Source organism: Rousettus aegyptiacus, unplaced genomic scaffold, assembly GCF_014176215.1.
Source record: "Rousettus aegyptiacus isolate mRouAeg1 unplaced genomic scaffold, mRouAeg1.p scaffold_m13_p_4, whole genome shotgun sequence".
In the NCBI taxonomy this organism is placed as follows: domain Eukaryota; kingdom Metazoa; phylum Chordata; class Mammalia; order Chiroptera; family Pteropodidae; genus Rousettus; species Rousettus aegyptiacus.
In genome coordinates, this window is record NW_023416307.1 from 111,520,838 (window position 1) to 111,535,460 (window position 14,623).

The 14,623-nt window shown below is 44.3% G+C and overlaps 1 protein-coding gene across 4 annotated transcripts in view; it reads right to left on the minus strand.

The window, feature by feature from the left end:
- FLNB (filamin B) overlaps positions 1-14,623 on the minus strand; it is a 131,119-nt gene that overhangs the window by 74,546 nt on the left and 41,950 nt on the right. For all 4 annotated transcript variants that reach the window (XM_016131572.2, XM_016131577.2, XM_016131579.2 and 1 more), the window contains exons 2-4: positions 4,753-5,001; positions 2,578-2,675; positions 227-374 (exon numbers count right to left, since the gene is read on the minus strand). In XM_016131572.2, the coding sequence (XP_015987058.2) occupies positions 227-374; positions 2,578-2,675; positions 4,753-5,001 (495 nt within the window). The remainder of the gene's footprint in view (positions 1-226; positions 375-2,577; positions 2,676-4,752; positions 5,002-14,623) is intronic.

The following is a 14,623-nucleotide window of genomic DNA, read 5'->3' on the forward strand; positions in this document are numbered from 1 at the left end:
ATTAAAGCACTAGCATTTCTTAAAGGCTAGATTCACAAAGCAGAAGAAGATGGTCATAAACAAATGAACCCTTAGGTTAAAAAAATCTGACAAAGGCAGCCTGCAGTGTCTTTAAGGATTAAGCCTGTGCTTGAAGTCAGGTGCCAATCAGATTTTGAAATTGAAGCCACATAATAATCTCTAAGACCAGAGGACAAGCCTCAAATCCAACATGACAAGTGCTTACCTCTGCCATAGGCCCTGGCTTTCTTGGGGTTGAGTTTGGGTTTAAGAGGAGCCCCTGGCTTGAGCTTGGCTTTGGGGAACTGGGACAGGTAAGTCATCACAGAGTGCTCATCCACATCCGGGTGAATAATTTCTTCAGGAGTGATAACCTAGAATAAGGACATGGTAAATGAATGCCAGAACAATCAATCTGTGACTACTAAAGTTTTTGCAAATGTCTCTTAAACCGAACACTACAAATAAAGATGTTGAGTCTGTTTCTCAAGTGAAATTACATTAAATTGACATGCCAAGATCAGTGTTTTTAACCTTTTAGAGGTGTCACCATTCCCTTTGGGTGCTGAGGACCCACTCCACACAATTCTGTATGTAGTTTCCAGAGATGTGTGCCCACCCACACACCCATCCCCAACAAAAAAAGCCCACTCACTCCCTTGGTCAAACTTTCCAAAAGGTATAAACTACATCAAATGTGAAAGACGAAGAAAAAGTACACGTGGAATTACAGCATATTATTAAAAAACAAAAACTGGCTTTTTCCTTTGCTTATCTATACATTGTCTGCATCTGTTAACTCTGCTACCAATTTAAAGAATTAAAATAAAAACAAAAAGAGACAACACAGTGACAAATTAATATGCGCCCTTACAGAATGAGTCTTTGTATCCTCTCACGATTTATATGTTGAAGACCTAACATGGTATTAGGAGGTGGGGGGTAATCAGGTTCAGATGAAGCCATGAGGGTGGGGCCACCAGATCATGATTAGTGTCCTTACAAGAAAAGGAAGATCTGAATGTGCATGTGCCTGCTTGTGCATGTGCTTATGCTGCACTCCTCCCTGCCCCCTTCCCTGCCAAGCCAGAAAGAAAGCCCTCACCAAAAACCGAATCTGCTGGCACCATGATCTTGGACTTCTAGCCTCCAGAAATGAGAAATAAATATCTGTTATTTAAGCCACCAGACTATGGTATTTTGTTATGGCAGCTGGAGCCAAGACAGGTCTCAGCATATTATGAGCCACTTAAAAATGGGGGCGGGGGGGTAAGCTTAGAAGCAAGATTAGTCATTTATAACCCATGCTGGACAGGGAGCCTCTCTGAAGGCATCATAGCCTCAGTTCTACCACCTGACCCAGCCCTCAATAGCACAAAAATCCCTCCTGTCCCCGAGAAGAGGTAAGCCACACCTCCTGAGATGAACAGAAGACTCTGTGACTCATAAACCAGGTTACTCAAATGCAGATGAACAATCTATGTGCCCAGCTTCCCTCATCACACAGTAAAAAAACACCAGAAAACATTCTAATGATTAGCCTGCAGCAACAAAATAGCTATCTGGGTTTGTACAATCGCCTTCAAAATGTTCCATAATATGTAGGATGTGCATTGATTTGGCATTTCTTCTAGGCAGCTCCTTCAACAACTTTACAGTGCCAACATCACATGACTGTCAAAAGGCTGAAGATTTTAGGTTTAAGAGGAGATGAAAAACATAACACACCACTTCCTGAGGATGGAAGAGCCAAGAAATGGGCCATGAAGCAGAGCTGTGATGCCAAAACCAAACCAAAGGAATATAGGCAAGCTTTTCTCTCCCCCAAGGGATCCTATTACAAAATACACTAAACTCAACTCTGAATACCAAAGTACACCTTAATGGAGGCTGCAGTGAGGTCACGCATCCTGTGGCACCAGCTACCCACAACTTTTCTTGACGAGGGTTCTGAACATGGGAGTCATGGTGTTTCATTGTCAAGTGGAGTTTTATTTTTAGACCTCTTGGAAGGGCTTAGAAGACTAGACCTCAACTAAGCAATGTGGCTACTGCAGATGGTACTCAAAACGTATTAAATTTTCAAGTTCTCTTATTATATTTCTGTGGTAAGATTGTGGGCGATACAAATTCTTCTACAATTTTAGGTTACCCTGGTTTAAACTTTATGTTTTACATCCTGTGACTTCTCCTAAAATATTAGTTTAAAAGTATTTTTTAAATAGGTAGAAAGTGGCCAAATATTGACAATTTCTTACAGTTCAACTTAATCATTATGATCTTCATTTGCAGTCTGGTGTCCAAAGACAGACTTCAAAATTGTTAGAGCAGAAATGCTAAAACACTTGCTGCATGTGACAAAGAGTGCAGATTTTTGGTTGATCCACAAGCACCAATGAGAACCTATTTTTATGAGTAAACTGAAGAAGGTAAGAGCATGTCACGAGCAATACTGTTTAAAGGCTGATGCTGAGGAGGTCGGCCTGCTTACCAAACTCAAAGGGGCACCCAAAGAGGCACTGAAGCAGGCTGGAGGGAGGAAACAACCTCGTGGGACATGGCATGCTGTTCACATACCTGTGGGACACCCAGCCAGTCGTCTGCCTGCTGCATGGCTTCTCGTGCATTATCCACAGGCTTTCGTGGGTCCCAGGATTCCCAATCTGGGCACAGACCTGTTAACATAACACAAAAGATGCTGTTAGTATTAGCTGCCTGAAGAGATTTTTGGACTTTACAATGGTGTGAAAGCAGTATGCATCAATAGAAATCATGCTCCTAATTTTGAATTTTGATCTTTTCTCAGGCTGGCAACATTTAGTTCGATACCCTCATGATGGCTGGGTGGTAACAATGAGATGATTTTGCCCAACTACAAGCTAATATAGGTGTCCTGAGCATGTTTAAGGTAGGCTAAGCTGAGCTATGTTTGGTAGGTTACATGTATTAAATGCATTTTCAAAGATGGATATTTTCAAGTTACAGTGGATTTATCAGGACATAACTCCACTGTTAAGCTGAAGAGCATCTATAAATACTGTAAGGCAGGAGTCCCCAATCCCCAGACCACAGACCAGTATCAGTCAGTGCCTGTGAGAAACCGGGTCACATAGCAGGAGGTGAGCGATGGGCAAGCAACCCAAACTTAATCTGTATTTGTAGCCGTTCCCCAGGGCTAGCATCACTGCCTCAGCTCCACCTCAGATCACCAGTCATTAGATTCTCATAGGAGCAGAAAGCCACCCTCTCAGGACCATCTTCTGTTCACAAACCTGGAAGCTCCCTAAACCCACACAGTCCAGGGACTTTTGTGGAAGCTTCAGTATGTAAGCAAGATTGATTGAACCACTGGCCATTAGTGATTAGCTCAACCTCCAGCCTGTCTCCCCTCCCTGGAGGTCAGAAGACAGGGTTGAAAGTTCCAACCCTCTAATCATTGGTTGGTGCCCATGACAACCAGCCCCCATCCTTAGGGGCCTTCCAAAAGTCACCTCATTAACATAAACTCAGGTTGTGTTTGAAAGACACTATTATCATGGCTCTTATCACTTAGGAAATTCCAAAGGTTTCAGGAACTCAGTGCCAGGAAAGGGGACAAAGACCAAATATATATTTCTCCTTTTAAGTCACAATATCACAGTCCTATTTCTGGATATACCTAAAAAGACGGGACTAGTATCTTGTACAATTTAAAAATCCATTTGCTCAAAGGCTAAAACCTAGAATTATCTTTAAAATCTTTGTAAGCACAAGGAATACAGGACTGGAGTGAAAATCCCCAGGTTTAAACTGAAAAAAGGTACCCTAAAATGTGTCTCTGGATGGAAGCAAGGAAGAGGGCACTGGGAAATGAACTACCACTGAGCTTTGAGTTACTTCTAGATGACGGGCTCTCAAGGAAGAACGAGGCCCAGAGGACAGCCCTCCTTCCCTGTCCAACTGACACAAGATAGTTCTGCTCTGAGCATGTTGAGAACCACTAGCTTACTAAATACTACTGTGCCCGGCACATACAGAGCTCTCAGTAAATGGAAAATATCATTATTAGAGATTTTTTATTAAAAACAATTTTGGGGCATACATATATACACAGGCTCTGGATTTCCTATTGAGCGTGTACCAGCAAATTTTACCCATTAATCTAAACCCTCTGTGAGGATAATTACTGCTCTGGGGTACACTCAACCAGTCAGACAAGGGCAGAAGGCTCCAACTGGATCCTGACCAATTACTATTTCATAGCAACACAGAGAGAAAACAGTGAAGAAGGCCATATATAGTCAACTCAGTGGTCGATAAAAATGGGTACTTTCCACTCAATTGAAGTTTTTAGATTTTCAAGCCAGGCCACCTAGAATGGACACATTTTTTTTCTTTGTTTTTTTTTTTTTGGGGGGGGGAGGGGGTTGGGCCAAAGCCAACAGGAAACTAAGCAGCAACTGTGAGAAGAAACAGGACTTTGTAATCTGGACCCTAAACACAAGACTTGCTCTAAACATTAAGGCCTTTGCCGAGAATTTGGATAAATAACTGAATTCAACGCTCAAAAAAGTCAGTGGATACACCTAGAAGACCTGCCATTGAAAAGGTGAACAGAGGCATTTTTAGTTCCTTTAGCTACCTTACAATGGGCTAGAACCAGTAGAAATACACCAATCACAGCAAACCAAGCTTTCCCATTGAAAACCAAGAGGCTTAGGGTACACAGAGCCCCACCCTGGAGAGGTGGCTTGGGCAGCCACGGGCACTTACCTGGAGCACAGCTGTCTACCAGGGCTCCCAGGGCTTTGCCATCTTGCCAGTTCTGGTTAAAGTTGGTAATGGGCAAGTAGGGGATCTTGTTCTGTATCCATCCCAGCAGCCTCTGCTTTGGCGTCTGCTTCTTGGCATCGTCATCCCCTTCATCCTCCCACACAGGCATGGAGATAGAGTAGTGGAGGATCAGCGTCCACACCAGGCCCAAAATGAGCTTCAGGTTCCCATCCACGATGGCTTTGCTATCTGGGGAGAGAGGCACAGGCTTGGTCATTCCTCTGGGTTACATAAGCACGAATCCATTCTTCGTCAAAAAGTAAATGAAGTCCTCATCCATTAGAGAACCATACTGAACTGTTTAAGAGTGAAAGAATGCAATGCTGGAGTTTGCTTCAAAATACTTGAGGGTAGAATAGGTGAAATAAGATTCCAAAACATTGTAAACCAGTGGCATTGGACCACGGGTACGTAAGACTGCATTATACTGTCTCTACTTTTGTGTATGTTTGAAATTTTCCATGATAAAAAAATTTAAAATTTTTTAAAGTGTCTGTATTGCCTCTGATGGGAAGACCTTTCACCCCATCCTGCTGCAGAACAAACCCTGGCTCACCATGCAACAGCCAGATTCAGAGGCTGGTGGCACTTCACTCCCACCAGCCAAGGTGGGGCAACCTCTCGTGCCCCACTCCAGGACTGTGAGCACCTGTGGAGAGAAACTGAGCCTTCTTCGTCTTGGCACTCCCCTCACCTGTCCTACCCACCCACCACAAGCCACCTGAGTGTTGGTTAAACACATGCCAAACTGCATTGAAAAAGAAACCTAACTACAACCACATGAAAAATACATTCATGTGCTGATAAGAAGTAAATGGCATGTCACTCAATACTGAAAGAGTGGGGGCTTTCTTCTTTTTAAATTAAGTTGTTTATTGTTCCCTTCTTTTACAAGGAAAGATCCTCTTCAAGGCCACACCAAAGAAATCAAAGGTTAATTTCACAGTTGCCAATTTAATCATAATAAAAACTTGATCATGTAAACCAGGACAGCATAAAGATTGTCATGAACTGGCTGATAAGACAAACTGAATTCAAGCAATCCTCATTCAAAGTTAAAGTACCCTTGGATATTATATGTAATGAATTGCACAAATAATAGCTTTTAAGCAGGCCTGTCTACATTAACTCACGGGCCCAGTGACAAATGAAAATGTAGGACTCCTTGTCCAAAAAGTACTAAGAATTTCAAGACAGCAAAAGCAGATCTGGCATTAAACCAAACACAGACCCTTCTGAGCATGGGGCCCTGTATGACTGCACAGGTGGTATGATCAGGAAGCTAGCTCTGCTTTCTGAGGTCCCGTGGAAAATAAAGCAGGAACAATCGGCATGAAACACTGGACCCTGCACAGTACTCGGATATCCAAGGATTCACCCCACCAGACCATACATTTCTTCAGTGGGCAGTCCTTGACCGTGACTGCATTTTTGGATTATATATCCTATTATGAGGTTGTCTTTGAAGTGCAGCCAATTGATCAGAAGAAATTCCAGGCCACGCAATTTTCCATGCCAGCTTCCTTTATTCAAGCTAAAGAAAGGAAAGCATTGGCGGGCGGGGGTGAGGGGATAAGTTTGTGTGTGCTTATGGCTCATCAGGGTAATGGGGATAGTCCAGGTGGGGTGCGGTCTTACACCAGGCAGGATCTGAACGGGCCAAAGTCTCATCCAGCCACAGGCATTAGTCTGTAAAGTTCCAATTCCCCTGTTATATGTTCAATGTTTTTCAAATGCAAACTTGAAGATTTCTTTCATAAATCAAAACATGAAACCAGTTTGCTCTATTTTTACCCAACTTATACATGTTGGGCTAAAGGAATGAAGTGTGAGTCTTTTTCAAAAAGATTTTGGGGGAAATACAACCCAGCAAAAGTCTGAGCCAAATTTATGAAAAATACAATGCCCAGAACTTCTGTTTCCAATGAATTCAAGGTGGGTGTCCAAACGGGAAAGCCCCCATTAAGGTCTCATGGGGATAAATGATACTTTCATTCTGCAATTCGAAGAAGCTGGAGGGAGGGCAATCCTCATTCCAAAGTGATTCTGACAGGTGAAGGTTCAAATGCTTCACTGAACTCTTGGAACAATAAAAAGATGGCGACTTGCCCAAAAAGCCTCCCCCATCTCCACCCACATGAAATAGGAGACTCCCAATGCCTTGAAAATGAAATGCTACACAGCATCACGGTGCCGATGTCTAGCTATCACAGGAGATTGCAGAATTTCTGGACCTGAGTGTGCTCTGCAATATTTATGTGGAGTGTAAATGTGGAGAAGAAAAATGTAAAAGGAGGAAAAGGCCAGGTCAGCCAGAAGCCTCTGCTGGCAGGATTCCACTTCGGTCAGAGTTAGTGAGAGCCTCTTTCAGGAATACAATAAGCCAATACGCACCACACCTGCCCCACCTCCTAGAATCTGCTTAGATTGTCAGTGGTTTGAAATCAAGCCACAGGTTTCTCCTCCTGAAGTCACAACCAGTCACAACCCCCCATATAACTGGTCCCGGCTCTGGACAACAATGACCCTCAAACCACATACACCTTCTGGAACTACTTAAATTATCCAGCATTTCTTAGAAGTGAGAGCAGAGGCTTTTTTTTTTTTTTTTTTCCCCCTTAATAGCTAGAAAGTTAACTTGAGCTACTGCAAATTCTAGGATGGCATACTTTCACGGCGTTTCAGCATATCAGTTCTCCAGACCTTGTTAAGTAAAATTCTGGAATGGGTGCATTTAGGAAGTAGAAACCAGTTATTTTTAGGCTACCTTGAGAAGCATCTTGTAAACATCACCTTTATGGACAAGCTCTCCAGAGGTAAGGGAGATGTTGATCTTTAATCTCTCTCTTCTCATATCAGGAGCGCTGAATCCACATAACCATCTATGAACCTACTACGCGCACTGTGCTGACCTTATCTTCTGACTGTTACTAATTAACCATGTGGCAGGGGCGATGGCCTGGAAGGACAAGCTGTTCAGACACCGTTCCACGTTTCCGCTTTCCTGGGTAAGACACCATGTCATCTCCTGGCCACAATGCAGTTGGCTACCGGGTCAAAAACAGCCAAGTGACTCTGCAGTAATCAATCAGAAGTAGGGGTTTCAGGAAGCCTCCTTTTAGTGTGCCTGGGGACAACTCACCAAGACTATACTCTGCACTATGACTTGACCATCTAGGGAACAGACTGCTACAGGCCCTGCTCCCTGCCTGCTCATCTGTTTACCCACTGTGACTGGGTGGTTCACAAGTACAGGTTCTAGAACCAGCGGCTCAACTAGATATGTCACTTTGAACAATCTGTCCACCCTCTCTGGACCTTATTTTTCCTCATCTCCCATTTGGGAATAATCACAGTCAGCACTTCACAGGACCACTGTAAAGAGTAGGTAGGTTAGAGAATGCCATGAGTAGAACGCAATGCCTGGTGCACAGTAGGCCCTTAATGTTACCTCTTCCCTCCCTTAATTCATTCACCTAACTTCTGAGTACCTACTGTGTGCCTAACACTCTTCCCTAGAACCCAGAAGCTCAGAAACTATAATTTCAGTGTTGTATGCAAACAGAAAACAAAAGGAAAGAAAAGTACCTTGTGAATTAACAGAGGATGAAATGTTCAATATGTCACTTCTCTGAGCCAAGCAATTCATAGAAGGTCATGAACCTTCGGGGTCCCTGCTCTCCTGTTCCAAGAGGAGGTCAAGCCACAACACTGCAGTGAACCCAGGACATAAAAGGTAGGTACAAGGGGTACACATCTGGGCTGGGCAGTTTAGGAGACCAACGTGGCCTCAGATCCCCACAGAGGAATCAATAACTGCCCAGGAACAGAAATGATAATTTATCAGACTATCCTGAAAGAGAATGAGCAGCCCACATGGGCTGGGTCTAGCTCCACCAAGTTGCCCCCGGCTCACCCGCCATCCTTGGCCCCAGCCCACTTGGCCGGGAACCCTCTCCCCACCCCTGTTCTTGACCTGGTTAATTCCTCTTTACCTCCAACTCTGCAGAACTAGAACAGGTCTCCTGTCAAATGCAACCCCCACACTCCTGTGTGCCCTCCTCTCTCAGCGCACCTACAATTATACTTAAATAATAATCACCTGTGTCATGTCTGCCTCCTCTGCTCACTATAGGCTCTACAAAGGAAGGAACAGATCATTTTGCAACCCCGCCAGTTCCACAGCCTGGACACTTCACGATTTGGGGGGACTGGCTGCTATATGCATACCTTCTCACCTCGAGGTAGTGCTGCCCGTTGTAGAGTGAATGCAAAAAGTATACATATGCAGCCTTTTCAGACAGAATTCTGCACATTTCCAGACTGTAGCCATCTCTGAAGCCCCAGAAGAAAACACAGCACGCGGCACAGAAGGGAAGCCCAGAGAAGGGTGTTTAAGGGTGCAAGTTCTGCAGGTATAAGTTCAATGCCACCATCCAAGCCATAAGTAACACTCTGGCCATGCAATCCAATCCAAACTGGAGATGTTGGAACACAAGCATAAAAGACTGTTCTGAAGGCTAAATGTGGTAATGTATCTCCAACACTCAGACCCCCACACAGTCAGTTTTCATTAAATACTAGGATTCTTACCACCATTGACTTCAACATGCTTTTTATCAACCTTGAGAAAAAAAGGGCAAAGGCAGGAGGGAAAAGTGAAAGCTTAGCCGGTAAAGGTGGTGACCTGCAAGTCTGCGCTGGGGTTTCCTGTCAGCCTTGATTGCTTGAGTGAGCTGACAGCAGCAAATCCTGTGAAGGGCTGCCCCCCAGGTGACCCCACAGTGCAGAACTCAGATCACCTAGGACCAGAACCCAGGCAGTAGACCCGGTACTCCCTGACATCCCAGGTGGGCTTTGCAGTTTCTCTCCATCCTGCCTTCTTTCCTGGCTTGAACAAACCATGGGCGGATTGCAAGCTTCAGATATCTAAACAAGAAGCCCTTAAACAAAAGGAGGCAGTTTACCACTTTCCTCAGTTTCACCATCAAAACCTAACCTAAATGGCACTCATTACTGAGACCACGTCAACTGCCTAGAATGGAGGTAACATTTCCAAGGATGCAACAGTCTGTCTATCCACACAGCAGAGAATGGACTGTGGACTTTGGTTACAATGCCCCAGAGTCCCTGGATAGGATGAAGGGTTCCAGGCTGGCTTCTCTCCCCCTGTTCAGGGCTTCTCTCTCCAAGGGCTCAAACCAACAAAGGGTAAGACCAAGACTTACAACTAGATGTCTCACTGTAGTGGCTAACGCCACGAAAACCCTTCCTCTCTTCTCCCAGGCACGCGGCTTCCTGTTAGATGGCCTTTCCCAGCCTCCCTTGCAGTTTGGTGGTGTGCTTGCCTCGCCAATAACAGTGAGCAAAAGGAAGAGTGCCACCACCTCGGTGCCTTGGGCAGTGGCTGTGCCTCCTCCAAGCACTCTCCCCACTACTGCCAGCCAGAGCCCCTCACATCACAGTCACTTAGCTTTGACCTCCTCAAGGAAAGGCCAGGCAAGGTGATGAAAGGAACCTGGGTCCCAGAATATGGTACCCTGCCAACCTGAACACTTAAAAAAGCCACTGTATTTTTTTTCTCTCTTTGTTACAGGAGTTTAACTATAACGAGAGGATGTTCTGGGCCTTGAAGACCTGAAGTCACATGGGCCTATTTCTATCGGTAAGGTAAAATACAGGCCACAAGAAAATAAGAGTAGATTGGGGCACTGGGGTCAGCTGGATTTCCAATTATTTTTCCTGCTCAAGAACTACTCAATAACAACAAAGGAACTGTTTAACGATTTTTACACATCACTACGTCAGGATTCAGTCAATAAAAAATTCATTCAGGAGGCCTTTAATGTTAGTACTTTTTCAAAAGATCACACAATATACTAGGGCTGGCAAATGGTGTTGGCACATAAGGTGTAAACTCAGTGTATTGAGACAGTTTCTGAGGCCCTATCTGGACTCAGGAAGAAAGACTGCCAAGACGGATTACTGGTGTCTGCCATGAACAAGGCATGGGGAATGGAGGCTCAGTGAAGATTGCTAAGCAGATCAGCAGTGCCTACTCTGGGCATGGCATGGGGAGTGGCAGCCTGGACGTCTCTGCAACAGAACTGAGTTAAACATTCCCAAATCCCTGATTTGAGATTTCTACTATCGGCCCTTACACATTCTTTATGCATAACCTCAGACTTCAAATTTCCTACTTTGCCAACTATTCCTTCTGTTCTCTCTCACTTGCCGAACAATAATTGGGACAAATTCTTTCTAAATACCTTATTTTTATTTTGGTATAGAGTTTTCAGTGGACTTTCAGATCATAGATACTTGTGTCAGTGTGCTGCTTCGTAATTTATTCCAAATACCCTCTTTTCTGGTTAAGAGGCATCCTTTATTTAGAAGTTACATTTGCATCACCCTTTGAACTTTCTTTTCAATGCCACTTTTGAAAAGATTTTTATCACTTTTGAGAATTATATCTCGCAACAAAGCCACACTGGACTATATGAGATAGGTATATCAAAGAGCCTCATACTCTGTAAGTCTCTTTCTACTTACTATTATTGAGAAATCGCTCACAAGTTACAATAAGGATTCTAATCTTCTTATCTTAGAAGGAAAAAGGAAAGACAGTCCAAAATGGTCAAAGCAATGCATTCTAAGCTAGGTTTTTGACCTCAGAGCCAACGGTCCATGTACTCATTCTGTCGCTACCACATAGTTCTCCCAGGCAGTGACTAACAGGACAAGGGCCCCAGGGACTGAGTGAAGGAACCCAGAGTCTAGCCACTGGTAGGTGCAGATAAACCCTGGTGTGAGCTCAGAAGGCCTCAGCATGGCGGCGTCTGTCCCTTGCTCACAGCCTCCAGCCACAACTGCTCTGTGAACACGTCCAGCTGAAATAATAAATGATGGCTGTGAATGGAGGTCTTCATCACCTTTTGACTCTAGCTCAGTCTGTCATGTGGCAAGGCCACCTCACCTGAAACATAGCTCGCTGTCCACTCTTTGTATGAGTGTGCGGCCCAGAGGGGAGCCCCTAAGGAAAGCTGCGGGGGCAGGAGGAACCAGGTGGGGAAGACTCCTAAGTACCTCCTCTCTTTATATCACCAGCAACCAAAACATGACAGCAGCATTCTCTATTCCAGACCTCTCTCCTCTGGGCCTGGGCCTGGGCCTGGCCCTGTGCCACATGCCTCACCTCATGCAACCCTCATGGCAACCCTCTGTGGGTGGCTTTTACAGCTAATCCCATTTTACAGATAAGAAACTAGAGGCTGACAGAGGCACTTGCCAAGAGTACCCGGACTTAAACCCAGTTTCTCCATTGCCAGAGCCCAAACACTCACCCTCCCTACTTCTCTGAATACATATTATGTCAGAGGGCTCTGTGAAGTGAGTGCAGTATAGCTTTCTTTTCACAGATGAGGAGACTGAGTACAGGGAAGGGACATACCCCAAACCCCCTGCCAGTAAGTAGCTGTACTTGGGAGGGGAACCTAGGCAGGGCCTCAAAACTTCTAACTGCCTCAGTCGTTTCCACAATCTCTAAACAGCCAAGGTTCTGGGGGAAAAATTCTGGTGGGTGGACAGCACAGAAACCAATAGGGAAAGCAAGAGTCAAAGCTGGATCACTCAAGTCCCTTTGTCTCACCACGACTTAACTCAGCCTCCACTGCACCCTAGGAACTAGGGATTCTAACCCTGTCCCCACATCTGCGAGACCCACCATGCATGCCGCACTGCTGGGCATAGGAAATCAGGGAAGCGAGAGAAGACGCAGCTCTGCCCAACACTATTAATCTGTGTTTTCCTGGGAAACAGAAATTAGGGTCACTCATATACTTGAAAGGTCAATTTGTCTTTTTCATCTGTTCTTCTTACATCCAACAAATAACTTCTTAACTGTCTACTACTGAGTGCCAGAGCCTGTGCTGAATATGAATTATGCTTTTAAGTATGAAAACAGTTAAACTGGCTTTAAAACACTTCACAAAAAGATGACATTGCTATAATGAAAACCAGCATCCCCCTGCCTAGGCTAAGATACTGAAGATCTTTTAAAGGAAAAAGAAGAAAAATAAATAAATAAAACCTTTTTGCCTTTTGTCTCTCAAACTAGGCCATGTTTCCTAAGCATTTTTTTCTTTTTACTTTTATAATTAAAAGTTAAAAAATAATAATGATAATGAATAGGATAGGTATTCACCCTTCTACCACAAGCCCGTAAAAGTTAAGCCTTGTTGCAAAATCAGATCGAGGTGGCTTCCTCAATTTGAAAGGAGAGAAATCAGTTTGCATTTTTCACCGGGACCTCACTTTATGTTGCAACTCATACATGCCTGATATAGAAATGGCAGCCTTCCCAAAGACCGTGAAGTCATAAAAGGAGCAAAACTCTCCATTTAAAGTCTTGACAGGGAACCATGCTGAGGGAAATTCCAAATAATTTATAACTACTAGCTCTCACCATTACCAACAGAAAGTGGATGAACCTGGAGGAAAGGAAACTCTCAAAGGACAGATACAGGGGCACATTCCTCACTTGACCTATATTGACACTTTTTGGTCAGTTCCTCCCTGTATCAGATCTTTAGCTCAGCCGAAGGATTCACTCTGTACCCCCATATTTGGGCCGCCTTCAATCCATAATTACACAAGAAGGCCTACACACACACACACACACACACACACACCCAATCACAACAGAGTACTTGCAGCACAGACACTGGGCTCCTTCCTCCTTGTGGGAATTCCACAAGGACATCCACATGTAAATAGAGTGGGCATGGGGCAAGACTGAACTCACTCAGACAAAGGGGAGCTCACTTGCTGAATCAATTGGTAGACAAGTAACCTGGAGGTCGGGGACACTAAGTCAGTCGGTGATGGGGCAGTTATAGTTCAGGGGCCCTGTCTGGCAGTCAGAGGAGCCAGCTTCCTCTTCCAAGTGCAGCTTCTAACTGGCTCCGGGACTATGATGGGTCACTTTCCTGCTCTCTGTCTCATCTGTAAGATGAGAGTTATAACTGCACTCACCTCTTCAAACTGTTGGGAGATAATGTAGTAAAGCAGGTAGCATTCTGCCTGATGAGGGCTTCCCCATGTCAGTAAGGACTACTTACAACTACTATTATATTACTGTGATGTTATAACATTATAAGCGCACACACGTTTGGAAACTAACAGCGCCCAATTAGCATTGTGAAAGATTCAATCAAGACTGCTCAGAGCTGAACACCCCAGAACTCAGCTTTCAAACACAGACAAGCATTCCATCTGCTAACGACCGCAAGAACCAGCCCATCAGGGGCTTGGGATTAAAGCTGATAGAATCAAGATGTTCTTTGCTCAGTGGGCTGCTGAATGAACTGGCAGTTTGCTAAAATCTGCAGGCCACCCCCAACTCCTCCAGCAGATTCCTGAGCAGTCTGCAGGGGCCAGGCCGGGCCACTGCTGACAGAAAATTAAATACAAGGTCAATAAATTCAATCTGAAGCACAAAGTATTCACAAAAGTTCCCTGACATGATTTTTTTTTTAATGGGGGGAAGGGAGAGGTTTGGGTACTAAAGTAATCTTTAACCATGAAAACAGTCATTACTATAAGATAATAGGGAGAAAAACTGAAAACAACTTAAATGCCTCCCTGCAAATAAATGGTAAATAAACTTTACAGAACATTCAGGTAAGAGAAAAACAGGCTGCTATGACAAAAAAAAAAAAAAAGAGAGAAAAATTTGTTCGCTCCAGTAAACAGTTCTCCATGATATATAAGGGAACAGGACAATTTGTAAAAAACTATAGATTATGCAATC